Source organism: Phycodurus eques, chromosome 19 (genome assembly GCF_024500275.1).
Source record: "Phycodurus eques isolate BA_2022a chromosome 19, UOR_Pequ_1.1, whole genome shotgun sequence".
In the NCBI taxonomy this organism is placed as follows: Eukaryota; Metazoa; Chordata; class Actinopteri; order Syngnathiformes; family Syngnathidae; genus Phycodurus; species Phycodurus eques.
The window spans coordinates 16,288,233-16,313,842 of NC_084543.1; the positions used below are offsets into that span (position 1 = coordinate 16,288,233).

At 41.5% G+C, this 25,610-nt stretch overlaps 1 protein-coding gene across 4 annotated transcripts in view; it reads right to left on the bottom strand.

Moving 5' to 3' along the window:
• Positions 1-25,610, bottom strand: part of mbtd1 (mbt domain containing 1) — a 192,051-nt gene that overhangs the window by 161,985 nt on the left and 4,456 nt on the right. For 3 of the 4 annotated variants that reach the window (XM_061705439.1, XM_061705436.1, XM_061705437.1), the window contains exon 2: positions 8,360-8,564. In XM_061705439.1, coding sequence (XP_061561423.1) covers positions 8,360-8,564 — 205 coding nt within the window. The other variant, XM_061705438.1, reaches the window with a different exon arrangement.

A 25,610-nucleotide genomic window follows, 5' to 3' on the forward strand; every position in this document is an offset into this window, starting at 1 on the left:
GCCTATCTCCTGCATCCTCCTCTCGAACACCAACTGCCCTCATGTCTTCCCTCACAACATCCATTAATCTTCTCTTTGGTCTTCCTCTAGCTCTCTTGCCTAAAAGCACCATCCTTATCATCCTTCTACCAATATACTCACGATTTCTCCTCTGGACGTGTCCAAACCATCGAAGTCTGCTCTCTCTATCTTTGTCTCCGAAACATCGAACCTTGGCTGTCCCTCTGATGAGCTCATTTCTAATTTTATCCAACCTGGTCACTCCGAGAGCGAACCTCAACATCTTCATTTCCGCCACCTCCCGCTCTGCTTCCTGTTGTCTCTTCAGCGCCACTGTCTCTAATCTGTACATCACGTCTGGCCTCACCACTTTTATAAACTTTGCCCTTTATCCTAGCAGAGAGTCTTCTGTCACACAACATACCTGACACCTTCCTCCACAAGTTCCAACCTGCTTGGACCAGTTTCTTCACTTCCTGACCACACTCACCATTGCTCTGGACGGTTGGACTCCATCTTTCCAACTGTTCCTCCACCTGCTCCCTGCTTTCACTAAAGATCCTAATGTCATCTGCAAACATCATGGTCCACGGGGAGTCGAGTCTAACCTCATCTGTCAGCCTATCCATCACCACTGCAAACAGGAAGGGCCTCATGGCTGATGCAGTGTCACCTCCACCTTAAATTCGTCTGTCACACCGACAGCACACTTCACCACTGTTCTGCTGTCCTCGTACATGTCTTGTATTATTCTAACATACTTCTCTGGCACTCCAGACTTCCGCATGCAGTACCACAGTTCCTCTCTGGGTACTCTGTAATACGCTTTCTCTAGATCTACAAATACACAATGGAGCTCCTTCTGACCTTCTCTGTACTTTTCCATCAACATCTTCAAGGCAAATAATCCATCTGTGGTACTCTTTCTAGGCATGAAACCATACTGTTGCTTGCAAATACTCACTTCTGTCCTGAGTCTAGCCTCCACTACTCTTTCCCATAACTTCATTGTGTGGCTCATCAACATTATTCCTCTATAGTTCCCACAGCTCTGCACATCACCCTTGTTCTTAAAAATGGGCATCAGCATACTTTTCCTCCATTCCTCAGGCATGTTCTCACGCGCTTAGAATTCTGTTGAACAAGCTGGTCAAAAACTCCACAGTCGCCTCTCCTAGATGCTTCCATACCTCCACAGGAATGTCATCAGGACCAACTGCCTTTCCATTTTTCATCCTCTTTAATGCCTTTCGAACTTCCCCTTTACTAATCATTGCCACTTCCTGATCCACCACACTTGCCTCTTCAACTCTCCATTCTCTCTCATTTTCGTGATTCATCAACTCCTCGAATTATTCTTTCCATCTATCTAGCACACTACTGGCACCAGTCAACATATTTTCATCTCTATCCTTAATAACCCTAAGCTGCTGCAAATCCTTCACATCTCTATCCCTCTGTCTGGCCAACCTGTATAGATCCTTTTCTCCTTCATTAGTGTCCAACCTGCCATACATGTCATCATATGCCTCGTTTGGCCTTTGCCACCTCTACCTTTGCCCTATGTCGCATCTCAATGTATTTCTTTCGCCTCTCCTTAGTCCTCTCAGTGTCCCACTTCTTTTTAGCAACTTTTCCTTGTATGATTTCCTGTACTGTGAGCTTCCACCACCAAGTCTCCTTCTCTCCTTTCCTCCCAGAAGATACACCAAGTACTCTCCTACCAGTCTCTCTAATCACCTTGGCTGTAGTGGTCCAGTCTTCTGGAAGCTCCTCCTGTTCACCGTGAGTCTTCTTACACACCACCATCCTATGCTGTCTGTAACCTCCTTCAGATGAATCCACCTGCGTGCTTCTTCCTCCGCTCTTGTAGGTCACACTATGTTCCTGCCTCTTCTGGAAAAGTGCTCACTACAGCCATTTGCATCCTTTTTGCAAAGTCTACCAACATCTGTCACTCCAAGTTCCTTTCCTGGATGCGGTACTTACCCATCACTTCTTCATCACCCCTATTTCCTTCACCAACATGTCCATTACAATCTGCACCAATCACGACTCTCTCTCTGTCTGAGATGCTCAGAACTACTTCGTCTAGCTCCTTCCAGAATTTGTCTTTATCTCTTGGTCACATTGTACCTGTGGGGCATAGCCACTAATCACATTATACACAATTTCAAGTTTCAGCCTCATCACTCGATCTGATACTCTTTTCACCTCCAAGACATTCTTAGCCAACTCTTCTTTTAAAATAACCCCGACTCCATTTCTCTTCCCATCTACACCATGGTAAAATAATTTAAACCCTGCCCCTAAACTTCTAGCCTTACGGGCTTTCCACCTAGTCTCCTGGACACACAATATATCAATCTTTCTCCTAATCCTCATGTCAACCAACTCCCGAGATTTTCCTGTCATAGTCCCAACATTCAAAGTTCCCACATTCAGTTCTAGCCTCTGTGCTTTCCTCCTCTCCTTCTGGCGAAGAACCCGCTTTCCACCTCTTCTTCGACTTTGAGTTTAATACTAACATAACGAGTTTCGAATGTAATACTAATATAACAAAATATATGAATCGATTTTCAAATGAGTTAATTTGACCCATAACATTACAAGAGCACTAAATGTGTTTAAATTCTGCCGATTTTCATTTCAGTAATGTTTTTAATGCTTTGTCACTTATATATTATTATTATTTTTAATCCTTTGTTAATATCTCTATGTTAATTCACGATCAGCTGAGCCTTTCATATGCCAGCGGGTACTCAAATACAGATCCCAAAGGGCTGCAAATGAGTTAAAGGTCCATTTATTGAGGTCGGTCAGGCCACATGCGATAATACTGCAATATTCAAAATGCCATTTTCATTTAAAACTAAATTATGACCTGAAATAAAATGTCCTTTTCATTTGGACATAAATTAAATAATAGAATAAAACAAAACATGACCGGTATCATGAATCCAAAACAAATATATCAGGGAGTTTAAAATTTTTTTTTAAATCAAATATAAACAAAGAACCACAGTAAAGAAGGAATTATATATTGGGTTGTCACACTTTGAGTGTGAGAAAAAAATAACCAAATACAAATTGGTCAATGAACCCAAACATAGACTAAATAATAATCGAATGAATATACTTACAAATGATATCAAGAACTGTCTTGTCCTAGCTTGTCCTGTTCCTCCCTCACAGGGTGCAGCACTACTGTCGTCTATAAAACCTAATCGTTATTTTTTTTTTTTCGATTTCGACAGCTAGTGTCCCATCTTTCCTTGTGCTTATTGTTTTAGCCCAATGTTAAGCTTTTTTTTTTTTTTTGCATCGGCGCTTACATTGGTTTGAAGACTAAAATAAATGCTAAAACCCATCAGTGCAAAAGTGCAAGCAACGGTTTACCTTAGCTGTCTCAATGTTGGCATAGATGTATTTTATTGTTTCACTCACCCAGTTGACTGAGAGCTGACTTCACTGACGCTCCGCGCGGTGTAGGCTGAGGCTCAGAGCGCGTCAGACGCTACACATCGGGAAAAACTCCTTTGCACAATGTAATCTTATTCCAAGTGCTGCACTGAGATGACTGGTCATTAATTTCAACAAAGTTAAGAAACACTTTTGTTTGCCGCCGCTGCCGTTGGGCACAAGCACGTCATCGTGCCCATTCTTCATTGGTTTACGCTGCTTCTTAGTTGCTTTATGTCACTTCTTCGCGGCTGGAGGACAAGGCATCGAAACTGGGAACAGACATTTTTAAATTTGAACGGTTCCGGGAGAACCGGAACGATAGTCCCAGTTCCAATCGGTTCTCGGTGACCAACCCTATCTGAAAGGAAGCACAATCTTGCTGATTCAATTTCTGACGAAGACGGACAGTCATCTCAGAGTCGGTAAGCTATTTGGCCTTTAGCGACCAACATTAACATCAACTAGAGGTGTCACAATTAATCGACAACAAATTGATCATCAAATTAATGGACAACTATTTTGATAATGGATTAATTGTTGAGAGCCATTATTTAACAAGTTAAAGACAAGAGTTTTCCACCCATTTTAAATTGCACTATCATTAAGATATCAGAGGTACAAGCTGCCAAATTCATTAAAAGTTGTTTTATTAGGGTCTGAATAGTGACCTGCAAGGTCCCTATTGTTTTTGTAGAAATGATTATTAGTACCCGAGCAGGTGGACCTATTGTATTTGTAGAAATTATTATAATTATTCGGGCCCAAGCAGTGACCTGCAAGGTCCCTATTGTATTTGTAGAAATCGTTATTATTAGGGCCCGAGCAGTGACCCGCGAGATCCCTATTGTATTTGTAGAAATTATTAATATTATTATTTAGGGCCCAAGCAGTGACCTGGGAGGTCCCTATTGTATTTGTCGAAATTATTCTTATTATTATTAGTCATCACAATCGAAGCCATTTTGAGGCACTATATGTGCACAATAACTGAAAAAAAAAATTGCCACACACATCGGGCCTGCTGAAAGATTTGATTAAAAAAAATGTCATGACAGCACCCCCTAGAACGATGCCGAAAGTACATCAAAGGACAACTCGGTGATCCTTATGACTGACCTACGGCTCTGAAAATTGGTACGAGATCCAGACGCACAAAAAAGTGATAAAGATATCGCAACTCCAACAGGAAATGACCTATGACCTTTTGAGGGGGAAAAGGTTGAAACTTTCAATTTTTTTCAGGGTTTATACTTTTCTGAAGTCCTCCTACAACTTTCATCCGATTCACTAAAAAACTTAGTGTGTATCATCTCAAGACATGGGACATTAAAGGTTATCAAATGCTTTTTAATCCAACAAACTATATGACGGGGGCGGGCCTTCAAACATTTCATTCCATATTTCGCCACATAACCGAAAATGCCTGAACTTGATCAGAGTCTCGTCGTATGTTTCACCTAGAGCTAAAAAAAATAGGCTCACACCTGTATCGACCCCAGACATACAAAAATGTCAAAGGCACGGATACACTAAACCCAACAGGAAGCGACCTGCGACTTCGCAATCGGAAGCTTCGACCTTTTTCGCAAGGTTGCTGATGCAGTTCATCAAAGAGCTATTTGTGGTACGTCACACCGACACCGACCAAACTTGGCAGGCACGTATAGCATCCCGACACCTACCAAATTGTAATTACAACCCATATCCTAAACTCAAAAGAAAATTATCTACGGCCTTTTAAATGTAACATTCACAGTATTTAAAAGTCCCACCATAATTAACCAACAATAGCCTATCAGGTCATAAAATCCTACCTCACTCTCTTTTCTGTCTCTCTACATCTTTCTCTCTTTCTTACATTGTTGTGCACAATAAAGGATTAATTTATTTCTACTGTAATACTGCATAGTTGTGGTATATATAAAACATTAGGTGGGAGCAGTACTGCTTAATATGTCACTCTGCATTTTGTCTAAATTACATTTTCATAAATAAACATGGGATTTACCTTCAAATAACATATTTACACATAAATGCCATAGTAACACATACAAACAAACAATACAACAATACTAACGGGTATATATTCATCATCACCTGTGAAAGACAAGTTTAATACAGTTTTTCGACTTTGTCATTGTACTATTTTTTTGGTTACTGAAATAGGTAGCTCCACGGCTTTTTATAAAAACCCAAATGCTTTTTTTTCCCCCTGAATGTCTGACATAAAATCAGACTACAATCTATTCTGTTTTCTATATACCAGAATATTGCAAGGCTTTTTTTTTTTTACATATACATGTAATAGTCACCCCAGGCATGCTAATGTTTTTTGCGACGACTATGTATTTGTATTTATTGTTTAGTGGAATTTTTTCATATATTATTTATTTACTTGTGACTTAGTACGCACGCACCCGCCCACACAGCCGCTGGTTTGATCCAACGGCTCCTCCGAAAGAGGGCGATGTTGTTTGTTTTCAGCAATTTTTATTATTGTTTTCGCTTATGCAGTAAATATTGCATGAATTTTTTGCTGCAGTTACACAAAATATTGTTTTTGAGCATTTCCCAACCACACTCCTCCCATTGCTCACCAAAATGCCTAATTTCCATGTCGTCATTTCCTTCTACATCGTTGGTGTGCCACCAACGGGGCCACCGAGGCAAATTAATACAATAGAAACTAACTATTAAACAAATACAACATAGAACAATACAGCAAGTAGTAATTATTTATTATTATTTTATTTTTATTATTGCAGCGTTGAGATTATGGATGTTCTTTGATGTTGAGTTGCTCGTGTCTGGTGATTGACTGTTGTGATGTCAGCAAAGATGAAAGAGGACAGGACAAAGGATCATTGCAGATGACAGAGCTAAGGAACATTTTAGCTCGAACAGTAAGCTCAAGTCAGGGAGTCTCTGTGTGTGGAGTGCCTGGCCGTGAGTTGTAGTCGATACCAGCTCTTGAATGAATGTGCATTCTGTTTCCGGTCTTGCGAAGCGTTGTGAAAATGTGTGCAAGGACAGCAGAGTACGAGGAGGAACTTAGGGGACGAAAAGAGGAGAACGAGGCACAATATCAACAACTGTGTGCCATTTTCATTTTGCAGCCTCTCATCATGCTACGCAGGAAATACTCTCCATTTTGAACAGTATTACTGTGTTTATTTACAGGCACTGAGTGACGTTAGATTCAATATAACATTTTAAACATCTAAGATATATTTATATTTCCGAAAAAGGGTTGTGGGCAATGATGCATTATCAATGTTTAACAATTTTACTCAACATACATGACTTGGTGGCCGCACGGTGGGCGACTGGTTAGAGCGCCTGCCTCACAGTTCTGAAGACCTGGGTTCAATCCACGGCCCCGCCTATGTGGAGTTTGCATGTTCTCCACGTGCCTGCGTGGGTTTTCTCCGGGCACTCCGGTTTCCTCCCACATCCCCAAAACATGCATGGTAGGTTAATTGAAGGTCCACAGGTGTGAATGTGAGTGCGGATGGTTGTTTGTTTGTATGTGCCCTGCGATTGGCTGGCAACCAGTTCAGGGTGTACCCCGCCTCCTGCCCGAAGATAGCTGGGATAGGCTCCAGCACTCCCGTGACCCTCGTGAGGATAAGCGGCTCAGAAAATGGATGGATGGATGGATGGACATGACTGGGTTGGAAAAACTTTTGGAGGTTAATAAAACAAGGGGGCTTCCACATCCCCATTGAACTGGAAAGTCTTCCCCATTCAGTTTACACGGATGATGCAAAACACAACATGTTAAGACCATAGACTTTACCTTTCTAAGATGGCAGTCATTGCGTTTTAACCGGCATCTCCATCTGCCCTTTAGTCTTCTGAATGTATGCTCAGCTCTTCTGGCTCTGCTTGATTTGTTATTACACACGAACTGCTGGGTGGCCAGCCTGTCATTGTCAGTTAAAGATTTCAAGCAGCCAGCTGAGAGGAGAGATCATCAAAAGTGTCCTCAGATACATCAACATTTTGTGTGACCCAGATTTACTCAATATGGGCCATACCTCTGCACTTGTCCTACATCGTGGTGTCCAACCTACCGCAATTTGCGGCCCTTACTTCATTGTCCCAATACCCCAACCTGCCAGGACCCCAACGGGGGCGGGGTACGAGGGCCCGATTATAGCTGCTCGCAGCTCTAGTTTGGGCCAAGCAGTGACCTGCGAGGTCCCCATTATATTTGTAGAAATTATTCTTATTAGTGAGATTGGCTGGTGACCAGTTCAGGGTGTACCCAGCCTCTCGCCCGGAGATAGCTGGGATAGGCTCAATTTTCCCTCTTCTCTCAGCTTCAAAATGGTTTGCTTTTCTCCCATATACAGCTCTCTGGTCTTCATGTTTGCGTAACAGCAAAATGCAGTTTTCACATGTGAAACCCAGACAAAAACAAGCACTAATGTTTAAGAAATCAATCTAAAAGGCCATGCCTGAGCAACTAGAAACAATAATTTCGCTCACTTGAAAAGTGGGTGGGTTCAAACAAAAGGTGCTCTGTCCTGAGTTGTTTAACACATTAACACAGCTAGAATTCTGAACTTTTGATCTGAAACCCAAATGTCTTCAGTATACAACAAAAACAAAGGAATCGACCTTGCCATTCCAATACTTTTGGAGGGCACTGTACATGAAATATTATAATTTCATCATTGGTTACATAAACTCTGTTAGCCTATCTGTCAATCGATATAAAAGCAGAATATCCACACTTGACTGATGACTACTGATGAATTACTTCATGTTTTCCTGACTGTGTAAATACCAGAACTGTAAAAACATTTTTTTTTAATCCAAAACATGTGTTGTAATGTATTGTCACATAATTATAGCATAAGTTATTATGTAACAAATATGTACAAACCCATTCCAGCTTTTCCATCAGGATAAGTATAGACCTGGCCATTGTTCTTGATGATGGGGAGACTGGCAGGGATGGAGGGCACCATCTCATCCTCGCTGTCCTCTGAGCTGGAGCTGCTGGTTGACTCCTCACTACAGCTGTCATAGCCATCAAACATCCCAAACGAATCCCTCCGCTTACGTTCTGAACGTGGGGTGCGTTCAGCCTTCAAATAATAATTAAACAAAAAAATAATAATTTCGGTTATTATAGTCACGGAACCAAAAATACCAGAAATTAGTTAAAATTGCCATCTTAACCCTGCTGTTATGTTTTGCGTCAACTTGACACTTTTAAAATAAATAAATAGTAAGTACAGGTGCTTAAAAAGTGTAATTATCTACAAATATGAATAGAAATTTGAGTAATGTACAAACCCCAATTCCAATGAAGTTGATGTAAAACGTAAATTAAAAATAGAATACAATGATTTGAATAACCTTTAACTTAAGGCTTCTCTCTACTCCGTGGGCGGTGACCGCGCTCACATCACTGCGGCTATCCCGCGCGCAGTTTGCCTTTATACTCTAGCGCAACCCACACGCGCAGGTTTGAAAGTGTACTGGAGTTCTCCTCCAAGTTGGGGATGTCGCTACGGCTGGTATTGGCTGGGACGCCACAGCGTGGAGTTTCCTCTGCATTTTTGGGCCATTTCCGGTCGCCGTTTTTCCTTTCCTTTCCGTAACAAGGAACAAAGCAACAACAATGACAACCGTGGTCTTCTAGAGCAAATGAGCCAAGATGCCAAGATGATACGTTTAATTATGCTGAAGAATCGATCAAGAAGGCGGCAGCGTAGGTGGTATGTGTAACCGAGAGGAACGCTGAGTAAGTCATCACAGCATGTGACTAAAACGGACCTATAACGAGAGATGATCTCCGCGGCATTCTACGCACAGCCACAATTTTTGCTGTGTGCGCGTGAAGTGATGCAGAGGGGCCACGCAGCCAAATGCGTTCGTTGTTCACGTGATACAATGCGTGCGTTGTCGGCCGCGCGAGCGTGGGAGTATAAAGAGGTCTTTATATTCACTCAACTGAATACACTTCAAAAACAAGATGTTTAATGTTCAAACTGTTAAACTTAATTGGTTGTTAGGGCCCGAGCAGGTAGACCTGCGAGATCCCCAACTGTTTTTGTAGAAATTATTAGGGCCGAGTAAGTAGACCTGCGAAGTCCCCATTGTTTTTGTAGAAATTATCATCATTATTTTTTTTTATTATTAGGGCCCGAGCAGGTATACCTGCGAGGTCCCTATTGTTTTTGAAGAAATGATTAGGGCCCGAGCAGGTAGTCCTGCGAGGTCCCAATTGTTTTTTTAGAAATTATTATTATTATTATTATTATTATTGTTATTATTAGGGCCCGAGCAGTGACCTGCGAGGTCCCTATTGTTTTTGTAGAAATTATTCTTATTAGGGCCCGAGCAGGTACACCTGCGAGGTCCCTATTGTTTTTGTAGAAATTATTATTATTATTTTAGTCATGACAAACAAAGCCATTTTTGAGGCACTATATGTGCACGAAAAGTCACGAAATTTGGCACGCACAACTGGCCTAGTGAAAAATGTGTTAATTTCACGATTTCCTAAAAATGGCTCGACAGCGCCACCTAGAACGATGCCAAAAGTACATCAATGGCAAACTCTGTGATCCGTATGACCTACAGCTCTGAAAATTGGTACACATATAGAGGGGACCCAGATGCACAGAAAATTCGGCGCGGCCGATATCGTAACTCCAAAGGGAAGTGAACTTTTGAAGGAAAAAAGTGCAAGGTTTTCGCATTTTTCAGGGTTTATACTTTTGCGAACTCCTCCTAGAGCTTTCATCCGATTCACTTCAAACTTGGTGTGTATCATCTCAAGACATGGGACATTAAAAGTGATCAATAGCTTTTTAATCCGACTAAGTATATGACTGTGGGCGGGCCTTAAAACATTCCATTCCCCATTTTGCCACAAAACCAAAAATGCCGAAATTTCATCAGTCGAATTTATTGTACGTTTCACCTACAGCTACCAAACTCGGCTGACACCTTTATTGACCCCAGATGTACAAAAACTTCAAAGGCACGCATACCTTAAACCCAACAGGAAGTGACCTGCGACTTCGGAATCGTTACGTTCGTCCTTTTTCGCAAGGTTGTTGATGCAGTTCATCAAAGAGCACCTACCAAACTTAGCAGGTATTACCCAGAGTTCTACAAAATTGTAATTACAACCTAAATTCTAAACTCAACAGAAACTGACCTATGACCTTTTAGAGGTACACTTTTGGAAAATTTGCAGGTGTCACACTTTTGCGATTTCATCAGATTGACTTCAAACTTGGTCAGTACCATCTCAACACCTGGGACATTAAAAGTTATCAAAAGCTTTTTTGTCCGACATACTTTATGCCGGTGGCGGCTCTTCAACCGTAGCTTTTATGAGGTCGCCGAAAACAGAACATGGTGACAGTTCATCAGAACTATTTGCGCTACGTTGCACCTACGCCTACGAAAAGTCCTACACACATGTAGCACCCCCACACGAACAAAATTGTAATTACAACCCATGTCCTAAACTCAACAGAAAATGATCTACGGCCTTGTAAATGTAACATTCACAGTAGTTACAAGTCCGACCATCATTACTGACAATACATACAGTAGTGTAGTAGGCCTACGAGTTCATTACCTTCTTTCAACACCCGTATTTAGTCAACATAACCTTTGAAAAGGCTTTGCATTTGTCCAACAACAGTGTTGTCCTACCTATGGCCTGGGGGACATTTGGGGGCCATCCCCCATTAATGTGTGACCTGCATTATCTCAATGTAACCTTTGAGAAGGCTTTGTATGCACTTGTCCAACATCAGTGTTGTCCTACCTATGGCCGGGGGGCTATTTGGGGGCCATCCCCCCATTATTGTATGGCCCACATTCAAATTATGGCCCAGGGGTCATTTGCAGCCGGTCCTCCCATTTTGTGCAGCCGGACCATTTTCCCACATTTGCACGGGTCATACTTTTGCATTTTTCCTGCAGCAGTGGTGTCAACCTATAGCCTGGGGTACATTTGGGGGCCATCCCCCATTATTGTGTTACCTGCATTATGTCAATGTAAACTTTGAGAAGGCTTTGTATGCACTTGTCCAACAGCAGTGGTGTCCTACCTATGGGGCCATTTGGGGGCCATACCCCATTATTGTATGCCCCACGTTTACTCAATACGGGCCATAACTTTGCATATGTCGTAAAGCGTGGTGTCCAACCTACCGGCCCTTCATCGTGCCAATACCCCAACCTGCCAGGACCCCAACCTGCCAGGACCCCAACAGGGCCGGGATGCGAGGGCCCGATTATAGCTACGCGCAGTTCTCATTATTATTTCTTTATTTACTTTCAAAAAATTCACTCATTTTGAATTTGATACCTGCAACACATTCCAAAAAAGCTGGGCCAGGCATGGTAACTACTGTGTTAGATTACCTTTTCTTTTAAAAACAATGAGCGTTTGGGAACTGAGGACACCAATTGTTGAAGCTTGGTAGGTGAAATTATTTGCCATTCTTGCTTGATGTACAACTTCAGTTGTTCAACAGTCCAGGGTCTCCATCTTCATAATGTGCAACACGTTTTTAATGGGAGACTGGCCAGGCCAGTCTCGTACTCGTACTCTTTTACTTGGAAGTAACGCTGTAAAACATGTAGAATGTGGCTTGGCATTCTCTTGCTGAAATAAGCAGGGACGTCCATAAAAAAGACACTTTGATGACAGTATCGTGGGGCATAAAAGTATTTAGTCAGGCACCAATTGTGCAAGTTCTCCCACTCAAAAAGATGAGAGATGCCTGTAATTTTCATCATAGGTATACCTCGCCTTTGAGAGACAAACTTCTAAACAAAAAAATCAAAAAAATCCAGAAATTGATTTTGAAAGAATTTATGAGCAAATTATGGTGCTAAATAAGTATTTGGTCAATAACAAAAGTTCATCTCAATACTTTGTTATAGATCCTTTGTTGGCAATGACAGAGGTCAAAACATTTTCACAAACTGTTTCTGGTCTTTTGGCCCATTCCTCCATGCAGAGCTCCTTTCGAGCAGTGATGTTTTGGGGCTGTCGCTGGGCAACACACCTTCAAAGATTTTCTATGGGGTTGAGATCTGGAGACAGGCTAGGCCACTCCAGGACCTTGAAATGGTTTTCACTCAAAATCTCACAATACATGGCCCCATTCATTCATTCCTTTACACGGACGGATCAGTCGTCCTGGTCCCTTTGCAGAAAAACAAGCCCCAAAGCATCATGTTTCCACCCCCATGCTTCACAGTAGGTTATGGTGTTCTTTGGATGAAAATCAGCATTCTTTCTCCTCCAAACACGACAAGTTGAGTTTTTCATGTTTCATCTGACCGTATGACATTCTGCCAATCCTCTTCCGGATCATACAAATGCTCTCTAACAAACTTCAGATGGGCCTGGAATATACTGGTTTAAGGGGGGGACATGTCATTTTCTAATAATTGCTTCCACATTTGATTTCTTCACACCAAGCTGATTACCTATTGGAGATTCCGTCTTCCCAGCCTGATGCACGTCTACAATTTTGTTTCTGCTGTCCTTTTGACAGCTCTTTGGGCTTGGCCATAGTGGAGTTTGAAGGGTGACTGTTTGAGGTTATAGACAGGTGTCTTTTATCTTGATGACGAGTTCAAACAGGTGCCATTAATACAGGTATAACGAGTGGAGGACAGAGGAGCTACAGAGAAGTTACAGGTCTGTTAGAGCTAGAAATCTGTTGTTTGTAGGTGACCAAATACTTATTTTCCACCATAATTTGCTCATAATTTTTGTTTTGTTTTTAATTATTATTAATTATTATTTATTTATTTTACTTTTTTAATCAGACTGCAATTTTCTGGAATTTTATTTTCTCATTTTGTCTGATAGGTGAGGTATACAAATGATGAAAATTACAGGCCTCTCTCTCCTTTTTAAGTGGGAGAACGTGCACAATTGGTGGGTGACTAAATACTTTCTTGCCCCACTGTACGTACGGTGGGTCTTAAACCATGCGTCTGTACACGCAGATAGAATATGCTTCAAGAGTCCCTGCTCATTTTTGTGCATCTCAGATGCGGGACCCACAACAAATGAGATCTCTGTGACATAGGGTTGGGCCATTATGGAAAAAATAAAGATCATGATTACTTTGATTGATATTGAAATCAAGATTAATAAGCACAATTATTCATTGATTTTGAAACTTCGTATTTAACTACCAAAACTCGACTTTAAATATAACTTAATAGAACAACTAGACAAATTAGTAACAATATTATTTATTTATATATATATATATATATATATATATAGATAGATATATAGATAGATAGATAGATAGATAGATAGATAGATAGATAGATAGATAGATATATATACACACATTTTTTGGGAAAGGGTCGGTCGTTGCTGGGAAAAAAAAGCCTCTCAATATTCTGGGATTTAGCAAATAGAAATGATGTTGGTAATCCTAATTGACCTAAAACAGGAAAATATTAGTCTGATTTCAGGTCAGACAGTCAGGAGGGGAAAAAAGCATTTGTGTCTTTTGAGACAAAGCGATGACTGTATCTGCTGTTCTTGCTGTAAGCGGCCTTGGGCTCTTAAGGTAAGTGTGGTGCGATGCATGTATGGAGTTGCCTATTACATCAACTAAAAAAATTTCAAGAGAAGAAGAAGAAAGTCACAATAACTCTTTACTAAAGTCGTTTTTCACAGATTAGGAAGAATATATGCTCGTGAGTATTGTTATATTGTCTGTCTGTATGTGTTATACAGCGTTTGTGTGTAAACGTTATTTGAAAGTAAATCCCTCCCGTGATATAATGCTAATGTTAGCTGGGCCCATCAATAGGGTTTTCCATTGACTGATAGCATATAAGATGGCAATTTAAAAAATTATGAGTGTCTTGTATTTAAATATTCAATGTAATTATTTTTGTTATGCGTTTACTTTTACAGTAAACTCCACCTGGGGTGTCAATAAACAGCTTAAAGCACACTCAAGGAAGGCAGAAGAAATGCGTCACATACTTGCCATAGCAACACGGTGCGTTTACAACGCAGGAACTTGCATACCCAACCCGTGCTGCTGTACATCATTAGTTTTTCTTCGATAAACATTTTTAAGATCGTTAGAAACCAAAATCAAAATCATGATTAAATTTCGAATTAATTGCCCATCCCTAATGTGACGTAGATCTTTTTTTCATCATGGCATCCAGGAAATATCTGGTTTAATACACTATTCAATGAAAATCTATTTTTATTTAAAAATAATAATATTGACAGAATAGCTGTAGCATTTTGGTGACATGTTTTTTTTTAATGGTTTAATGTGCAGCAGATCAGATTGACCCATGACAATTTTTGGATGTACTACATAAATACACAACCCCTGGCAAAAAAAATAAAAACTTTTTTTTTTTTAATGTTAGATTTGTTTGATAGTAGATACATTTATGTATTTTATACATTTCTAGGAACAGGGATCACCAACATAGTGCCTGCAAGCGTTAGTGTTTTTAGTCATGGCTGTATTTATGTACCAAGTATTATTATACACTTTGTTGAAATGTAGAATAGATTCAGAATCAGAATCAGAATCGGAATCATCTTTATTTGCCAAGTATGTCCAAAACACACAGACAGTCAATTTACAGAACACTTAGGAGACATAAAGACATTGACAAAAAACAATTGCGCAAAAAGATGCAGAGTCCTCTAGCACTTAGAGCAGTTCGAATGACTAATATTGCAATAGTCCGGTGCAATGACCATTGTGCAAAGGGCGCTGAGACTTCAAGGAGTGTATGCAGTTTAAAGTGACGAGTAGTGCGATCATCTGAGACAATGTTGGTTGTGCAAATGTTACAGATACTCCTCAATCAATGTGCAAATGGAGCAGATGCTACTCTGGCATGAGTGGCCAGTATATGCAAATAGTGCAGCATGGCGAGACAACTACAGTGAGTGCACGAGTAATACATAATTGGCCCCACAGAAATGTGACAACGAACTCAAGTCAAAAAAATGTCCAGCTTGTTGTAATGGAATTATAGGTTAGGTGTTTAAGAAGTTGATCACAAGAGGGAAGAAGCTGTTGGAATGTCTACTTGTTCTAGTTTGCGTTGATCAGTAGCGCCTACCTGAGGGAAGGAGCTGGAAGAGCTGGTGACCGGGGTGCAGACGGTCCGAGAGGATTTTGCACGCCCTTGTCTTAGTTGTGGCAGCGTGCAAGTCCTCAATGGTCGGTAGGGGGGTACCGACAATCCTTTCAGCAGTTTTGATTGTCCGTTGCAGTCGGAGTTTGTCCTTTTTTGTAGCAGCACCAAACCAGACTGTGATGGAAGAACACAGGACTGATTCGATGACCGCTGTGTAGAACTGTCTCAGCAGCTCCGGTGGCAGGCAGTGCTTTCTCAGAAGCCGCAGGAAGTACATCCTCTGCTGGGCCTTTTTGAGGAGAGTGTTGATGTTGGTCGCCCACTTCAGGTCCTGAGAGATTGTAATTCCCAGGAACTTGAAGGTCTCGACGGTTGACACAAGGCAGCTGGACAACGTGAGGGGCAGCTGTGGCGAAGGATGCCTCCTGAAGTCCACGATCATCTCTACAGTCTTGAGCGTGTTCAGCTCCAGGTTGTGTCGGCCGCAGCACAGCTCCAGCCGCTCCGCTTCCTGTCGATATGCAGACTCGTCACCGTCCTTGATGAGGCCGATGACAGAGGTGTCATCTGCAAACTTCAGGAGCTTGACAGTCGGGTTCGCTAAGGTGCAGTCATTCGTGTAGAGAGAGAAGAGCAGCGGAGAGAGGACAAAACCTTGGGGCGCCCCAGTGCTGATGCTGCGTGTGGATGAGGTGGCCTCCCCCAGACTGACCTGCTGTCTTCTGCCCGTCAGAAAGCTGTAAAACCACTGGCGGATGGCAGGTGAGACGCTGAGCTGGAGAAGCTTGGTTGAAAGGAGTTCAGGGATGATGGTGTTGAACGCTGAGCTGAAGTCCACGAACAGGATCCTCGCGTAGGTCCCTGCACTGTCGAGGTGTTCTAGGATGAAGTGCAGTCCCATGTTGACTGCATCATCCGCAGACCTGTTCGCTTGGTAGGCAAACTGCAGGGGGTCCAGCAGGGGACCTGTGACACTCTTGAGGTGGTCCAGCACGAGACATTCAAAGGACTTCATGACCATAGATGTCAAAGCGACAGGCCTGTAGTCATTCAGACCAGAGATTGCAGGTTTCTTGGGGACTGGAATGATAGTGGAGCGTTTGAAACAGGATGGAACTTCGCACATTTCCAAAGATCTGTTGAAGATCTGAGTGAAGACTGGAGCGAGCTGGTCCGCGCAGACTTTGAGGCAGGATGGGGACACATGGTCCGGGACTGCCGCTTTGTTAATCTTCTGTTGTTTGAAGATGCGTCTCACATCCTGTTCAAGGATGGTTAACGCAGAAGTCAGAGGTGTGGTTGTGGTCGCGGGTGCGGCCGGGTGGGTGTGTGGTGTGAAACTGTCCTTTTCAAATCTGCAGTAGAAGGTATTCAAGTCGTTGGCTAGTGTGCTATTGTTCTCAGCTTGGGGGGATCGTCGCTTTTAATTAGTCAGCGATTGGAATGCATTCCAGACTGATTTAGAGTCGTTCGCGCTAAACTGTTTTTCCAACTTTGCTGCATAGATCCTCTTTGCAATGTTAATTTCTTTAGTAAGCTGGTTTCTAGCTCGATTATACAGGGCCATGTCCCCGCTCTGATATGAATCTTCCTTAGCTTGGCGAAGCTGCTTAAGTTTAGCAGTGAACCACGGCTTGTTGTTGTTGAATGTCCGAAATGATTTTGTTGGTACACAAACCTCTTCACAGAAACTGATATAGGATGTGACAGTGTCCATATATTCATCCAGGCTGCCAGCTGAATTTTCAAAGACACTCCAGTCTGTGCAGTCTAAACAGCTTTGAAGTTCCATCTTGGCTTCATTGGTCCACTTTTTGACTGTTTTCACTGTAGGCTTCGCACATTTAAGTTCTTGCCTGTACGTCGGTATTAAGTGAATTTAGCAGTGATCAGACGAGCCCAGGGCTGCACGAGGTATAGCACTGTATGCGTTTTTTACCGTAGTGTAGCAGTGGTCTAAAGTATTATTTTCCCTGGTAGGACAGTCGATGTGCTGCTTGTATTTAGGGAGTTCGTGGTTGAGTTTAGCTTTGTTAAAGTCCCCGAGAATAATGAGTGGTGAGTCCGGGTGTTTTTTTTTCAATTTCGTTGACTTGTTCGGCGAGCGTTAGCAATGCGGCGTTCGTGTTAGCTTGAGGCGTAATATAGACTCCAGCCAGTATGAACGATACAAACTCACGTGGCGAGTAGAATGGTTTACAGTTCAAAAACAGCGACTCCAAATGCGGGCTGCAGTGTGTGCTGAGCCCCGTGACGTCCGTACACCATCTTTCGTTGATATGGAGGCATATCCCGCCGCCCTTTGTTTTCCCCGATGATTCCATGTCGCGGTCCGCTCGATGAATGTTGAAGCCGGGAAGCATGACGGCGCCATCGGGTACAACGTCGCAAAGCCAAGTCTCCGTAAAGCACATGGCCGCGGAACGTCCGAAGTCTTTACTGGTCTTTAACAGAAGATGAAGCTCGTCCATTTTGTTGGGTAGGGAGCGTACATTCGCGAGGTGGATCGACGGGAACGCCAATCTGTGTCCTCTCTTGCGGAGTTTCACCTGAATGCCGGCTCGTTTCCCTCTGTGGCGCCGCTTCCGCTTCCATGCGCCGAAAACCGCGGACACCGCTCCGGTGAGTAACTCGGGAAAAAAACTGAGCGGATTTTCGAAAGTTGGTGACAGAAAGTCCGGAGTAGCCTCCTTGATGGTTAGCAGGTCTCCCCTTGTGTAAGTGAGTCGTGTAAGGTCTCCAAAGACGGACGAAAAACACAAAGACAATACTAGAGAGCGCGTTACCGAGGCGACCACACTGGTAGGCGCCATCTTGGAAAAAAGTTTTTATTTACCCGAATCTTTCAAAATATTTCAAAACAAAAAAAAAAAATCTTTCAAAATATTAGATTAAAGCTGTAATTTAAATACTGTGACAGCGCGGTATTTTTCCTCAAGGTTATCATAGCGTCAGAATCTGACACCGTCCCATGCATATGCATTAAGCTGTAGCTCGTAGGTAGCTGGGGCGGCGCAAAATGGCCTGCAAGAAGCATTTCACCCCCAAACAGCGTAAAGCAGCGAGGCTGGGCAACAATAGGAACGCTCCAGTTATGGCTAATAGCCGCTAGTATGATGGCATAAAAGCCACAGGGTTCCCATAATTCATTGCGACATGCAAATTTGAATTATTACAGTAAAAAACATGTTCATGTTTTGTTAGTAATATGTTTCTTTTATCAGTAGTTTGTTGAATGTATGTTATTTAACATGTATGCTTATTTCACATTCATGGTTGATTAATGGCACTATGTCATTATCAAACAGTGTGTGTAGGATTTGTGTACGGTGTGTGTAATAAAGTGACCTCCCAGTCAATTGAACTGGATATTCAACAAAGCTCTTTATGGCATTGCCTGTCAATAGGAAATTATTCTTTACTCTGAGGTGTTCACACCCGCGCACGCCAGCCATCAGTGTTCAGCATGTGACATGTTATGATTTTGACATGTTTTTTCGGTAGTTTGATTCCAGTGAAGTATTTCAGTCCGAAACCGAAAATGTACTAATATTATATGAGTATGAGCGCCATATACACTGTCAAGTTTATATTTACGTTGTGCAAAGGCTTACTTAACATTCACTACTAGTCCTCAATGTTAACATGGGTAATTACATTCAACAGCAGTCAATGGCAGTGAATTAATTAATTGCAAGCTGACGGTAAATGGGAAAGGTCCCAGCATGGTTTTTTTTCCGAACTGAGAAAAATTGGGTGGGATGGTTGTGTTTAAATTGATTTTGTCATTTTGAGGTTTTGTGTTGTCTGGTGCGACTTCATACAAATTCAACGTACCAGCTCGTGGGTGTTAGCGGGAGGACCGCGTTCAACTGGCTTTAATCCAAAATGTTCCCACATCATTGGAGTGGTATTAGGCTTTGTAACTAATTCCATTTATGCCGCTCATCTTTCTGTAATTGTATAGCTACATGCTAGCCGTTGGAAAACTTAGCTTGAGTATGCTACCAGCCGCATTTCAAACAAACCAACAAACATACACGCACGCACACGGGAAAGCTAATTGTTTATAAACCATAACCGCAGTGGCACACACTAGCAATATTCAGGCAGTAGTTGACGTCAGCAAACTCATTTTCAGCCTTATTTGATTGACAGGTAAAGGTCTCCCATCACAGTCCAGCAGCTCGAGGACGGGTCTTATTTTACTTTTTATTTGTCCTTTATTTAACCAGGTAAAAGCTTATTGAGGGATAAAATCTCTTTTTCAAAAGCCAACAGGCATCAGAAAGTACACAGGCAGCAGAAATTATACAGTGGATAACATGACAACATTCATACAATTAATAAAGACTAAAAAAACAACAGTGATATTAAAATGTATGGCATCTGATTTAAAAACAGTGTAAGTATAAAGGCTTTCGAGTACATACGTTTTTCTTTTTTTTAATTCATTGAAATTTGGCAGGCTTTCAGACATTTTTGGGGACTCTTTATTGGGTTAATGATTATATACCCATGTTCCAAATGTTTAATATTGGTTTAAATGCAGTTTTTGCAAACAGATCCTAAGACTGATTTATTTATATATATTTTTTATTTTATGTATTATTTTACATTACAATGCCAATGTTCTTTAGAATTGAAAGTTAATTGATTGTAAAAAGGATGTACTTCCTTTATTATTATGCTCTATAATATCTTATCAGTGGCATAAAAAAAGTACCTATCAACAATACTATGGTTTAAATATTTTGTCCTAAAAAATTTGCTATCATGGCAGGCTGAAACAAATATTGAGAAAGAACAAGAGGAATGGATAACAAAAATATGGTACAAATTGTACAAACAAAAATCTGCAATATAGCAGGACCACGCGAAGCAACTATCGTCATATAGCATAGGATTACTTTATCTGGACTCCATGACGATAAATTGCAGGGACTTATTGTTCCAGAGCTGGGACTCATTGTTTCCAGACGTGGATCATGGGACTCACAAAGTTTCAAGTGTAAAATGATACAGTGGGGCAAAAAAGTATTTAGTCAGCCATCAGTTGTGCAAGTTCTCCCACTTAAAAAGATGAGAGAGGCCTGTAATTTTCATGTGTATACTTCACCTATGAGAGACAAAATGAGAGAGAAAAAAATTCCAGAAAATCACGTGTGCTTTTTAAAGAATTTATTAGCAAGTTAAGGTAGAAAATAAGTATTTGGTCACCTACAAACAAGCAAGATTTCTGGCTCTCACAGACCTGTAACCTTCTTTTAAGAGGCTCATCTGTTCTTCACTCGTTACCTGTCCATAATGGAACCTGTTTGAACTCGTTATCGGTATAAAAGACACCTGTCCATAGCCTCAAACTGTCACACTCCAAACTCCACTATGGCCAAGAACAAAGAGCTGTCAAAGGACACCAGACACAAAATTGTAGACCTGCACCAGGCTGGGAAAACTGAATCTGCAATAGGTAAGCAGCTTGGTGTGAAGAAATCAACTGTTGGAGCAATTATGAGAAAATAGAAGACATACAAAACCACTGATAATCTCCCTCGATCTGGGGCTCCATGCAAGATCTCCCCCCGTGGGGTCAAAATCATCACAAGAACAGTGAGCAAAAATCCCAGAACCACACGTGAATGACCAAGTGAATGATCTGCAGAGAGCTGGGACCAAAGTAACAAAGGCTACCATCAGTAACATACTACGCCAACAGGGACTCAAATCTTGCACTGCCAAATGTGTCCCCCTGCTTAAGCCAGTACATGTCCAGGCCCGTCTGAAGTTTGCTAGAGAGCATTTGGATGATCCAGAAGAGGATTGGGAGAATGTCATATGGACAGATGAAACCAAAATAGCACTTTTTGGTAAAAACTCAACTTGTCATGTTTGGAGGAGAAAGAATGCAGAGTTGCATCCAAAGAACACCATACATACTGTGAAGCGTGGGGGTGGAAACAACATGCTTTGGGGCTCTTTTTCTGCAAAGGGACCAGTATGACTGATCCGTGTAAAGGAAAGAATGAATTGGGTCATGTATTGTGAGAGTTTGAGAGAAAACCTCCTTCCATCTGCAAGGGCATTGAAGATGAAACATTGGGTCTTTCAGCATGACAATTATCCCAAATACACTGCCCGGACAACGAAGGAGTGGCTTCATAAGAAGCATTTCAAGGTCCTGGAGTGCTCTAGCCAGTCTCCAGATCTCAACCTCAAAGAAAATCTTTGGAGGGAGTTGAAAGTCTGTGTTGCCCATCGACAGCCCCAAAACCTCACTGCTCTCGAGGAGATCTGCATGGAGGAATGGGCCAAAATACCAGCAACAGTGTGTGAAAACCTTGTGAAGACTGACAGAAACATTTGACCTCTGTCATTGCCAACAAAGGGTATATAACAGTATTGAGATGAACTTTTGCTATTGACCAAATACTTGTTTTCCACCATAATTTGCCAATAAATTATTTAAAAATCAATCAATGTGATTTTCTGGATTTTTTTTTCATTTTGTCTTTCATAGGTGAGGTATAACTATGATGAAAATGACAGGCCTCGTTCATCTTTTTAAGTGGGAGAACTTGCACAATTGGTGACTGACTAAATACTTTTTTGCCTCACTATGCAGATATCTATGGAATAGACTAGAGAAGATGGCGACATGTAAATGTGGACGTTTCACGCAACTCACGCTTGAACCAAGTATTTGTTGCGGTAGATGTACTACCAAAGCTGTCCGCAAAAGAGAGGAAACATGACGGCGATCTTTCTGACTCAGGGGTAGATTGGATGACGGCAAAGATACGGCGGCCTCCTTCGGGTCCCTTCGTCAAAAAGCTACTTCAACGAGCGCCGCATTTTGTCAAATGGCTAGTCATCTTGATGAAGAATAATTCAGCAAAACCCGTCCCGGAATCCTCTGAAGAATGGTTAATTCATTTCCGGTTCACCTGGCGTCTTGTGTGGTCAGGATCCAACAATAACGGCGCTGTCTTGGACCACCACCTACATATAGATGCTGGCCCGCTCGGTCCAGTAAAAGTCAGCGAAAACATTTGCACGCCGAAAATGGCCCAAAAGTGCATTTTCAGTTACATACTGAAATACTTTTATGACCGAAACATTCCATCTGAGACAGGATGTTGTGATGACGCAAAGAAAAAACACGACCAGCATGCGCGTAACTGGATAAACGAGCACGAAATAGCCTCCAGTCGATAGCAGACGCTAACGCCACTAGCATTAATCGAGTCATACGCGCGGCAGCAGGACAATGGAATGGCGGCGAGGGTCAAGGGCAGCAGCACAAAGTGAAGCTTCATCGCCAAATGATTATGTCAAAAAATGTGCAGACAACAACTATGTGCTACAAGGACTTTATTCATCAAAATAGTAAAGCAACACGCTCCAATCATAACTCCGACACTTTACAGCAATATCGTAACACTTGTCGGACTTGTGGCACAATACTGCAAACGTGAGCATGTGTGAATTACAGATATTGTTAAAAACGTGGTTATTTACCTCAATGGAGTAAATAACCCATGATGTCTTCACATGAAAACGGTCAAAGGCGCTAAAAGGTTTGGGGAACGCTGCGCTTTAATAGAAAAAAATATTGCATAATGTAGGTTAATTTTATTTACCGCTATTTATTTATTTCAAGGATATCCCCTTGGGACGCATCCTCTAATTTTCAAGAGTCATTTCAACACATTGATTATCAGTAATAATCAATAATTAAATGTAACTCAAATCAATCATTAAAAGGTAAATCAAAATTATAACGTACACACACACAAAAGGCTTCCCGACGCGTAGCCTCCCACCGACCACCCAAAATTTTACAATATGCATGTACATATACAGCATCTGAAATAAGTATTTAACGTCACCATTTTCGTCACTACATATATTTCTGAAGGTGCTATTGACATAAAATGTTCACCACATGTTGGAATGACCCAAGTAATCCATACTTACAAAGAAAGTAGAACAAATAAGATAAATTTGGATGCCATAATGAACACCATGTTTGGAGGAGAAATGGCACTGCACAACCCCCTAAAAACACTGTCCCAACAGTGAAGTTCGGAGGTGGGAACACGATGGTGTGGTAATGATAAACTTTACATTATTGAAGGAAGGAAGAATGGGCAAACGTACAGAGACATTATTGACAAAAATCTGCTGCCATCTACGAGGATGATGACAATGAAACAAGGGTGGTCATTTCAGCAGGATAATGATCCAAAACATACAGCCAAGGAAACTCTGAATTGGTTACAAAGAAGAAAATAAAGCTGCTAGAATGGCCCAGCCGATCACCTGACTTGAATCCAATCGAAAAATTATGGAAAGAACTGAAACTCAAGGTCCATAAAAGAAGCCCACAGAACCTTCAAAATTTGAAGATTGCTTCTGTGGAGTAATGGGCCAAAATCACATCAATGCATGTGACTAGTTTCTCCATACAGGAGGGGTCTTGAAGCTGTGATTGCAGGGGTCAGCTGTGGACTAATGGTTAAGATCATCGCCGGCCACCGTGGGGACCTAGGTTCAAGACCCCGACCGGACCATCCACCAACATCTCCCGGACAACAGGCTGTGGTGTCCTTGAGCAAGACACTGATACCCCAAAACTGTTCGCCGGGCGCTTAAGATGCCACCTACTTGTTCCACTAACAAGTGTGTGTGATCACTGTGATGTGTAAAATGCAGAGAACAAATTTTGTGTGCATGGATGCATTTTCATAACAATAAAGATGATGATTCTTTTTGTAAACAAAGGCTTTTGTACAAAGTATTAAATAAATACCAGTTGGCTTGTTCAATACTTTTTCCCTGTGTCATTTCATATTACTAACTTATTTTCTGATCTTATTTGTTCTACTTTCTTGATATGTGTGGATTACTTGGGTTGTTCCCAACATCTGGGGAAATTTTCATGTCAATAGCACCTTTGGAAATATATTTAGTGAGAAAAATGGTTATGTGTTAAATGCTTATTTCAGCCGCTGTATATTAATATATAATATACATAGTGTGCACAAGAACAAGACAAGATAGAGCATTGTTGGAATGTCAGTAAATAAATATTTTAATAATTATTTAATTGATTTAACGGTATTCTTTTAAGCATTATTATTCATTTGTACAATTGCAATGCCTTTATTTTACTAAGGTTAGTACAGAGTCATTGCCGTAAATGCAATTGTAATAATAATTTCTTAAAGGAGCTTAAATAATACAGCATCAAGATGCAAAATACAAAATAGTCACTAATACTTAACGTATTATATCATGAATATACAGGGCGGGTCAGGTTGTGACAGGGCCACCACAACTTGGCTGTCAGGCCACCACTTAAAAAAGGCTTCACGTCGGACCCTGGTGGCCGTGAATTGTTTTGCATTTATATCTCCAGACCCATATAAATTGGCTTGTCATTTTGTTGTTCAAATTTGGTTACTCTCTGCTATCACACGGTTCTGCCGACCGCCCCTCTCCTCTTCTGAATTGTTTAGGCATATTATAACTAGACTTTACGCCGATCTGATCGGTGTAATTGGTATCGGCCAATAATTAATTATCGGCTTTCATGTCATAATTCGCCGATCCGATCGCTCCGCGAAAGACATTTACTCCGTGTCGCTGTCGCGTATGAATCCTAAAGCTAGTATATTTTTAGCCTTGTCACGTGTCTTGTGGCATAGTACTACAATTATCTGGCGGCCAATAAAGTTTTTTTTCAATCTTGTCGGTGAAAAAACACGATTTTGCGGTGTCTCAGACAAACAACAAGTTGTTTGCAATCCATGCACAACTGAAGTACGTCATGTCATGTCAATGTCATCTAAATGCTTCAACACAACAAATTTGATCGGGGACCTGAAGAATGATCCCAAGAAGGAGCATGCCGCGTTCAAGCAATGCAGCGTGGGGGGGAAAAACAAAACAAAACAAAACAAAACAAAAAAACAAAAGGAAAAGTCAAA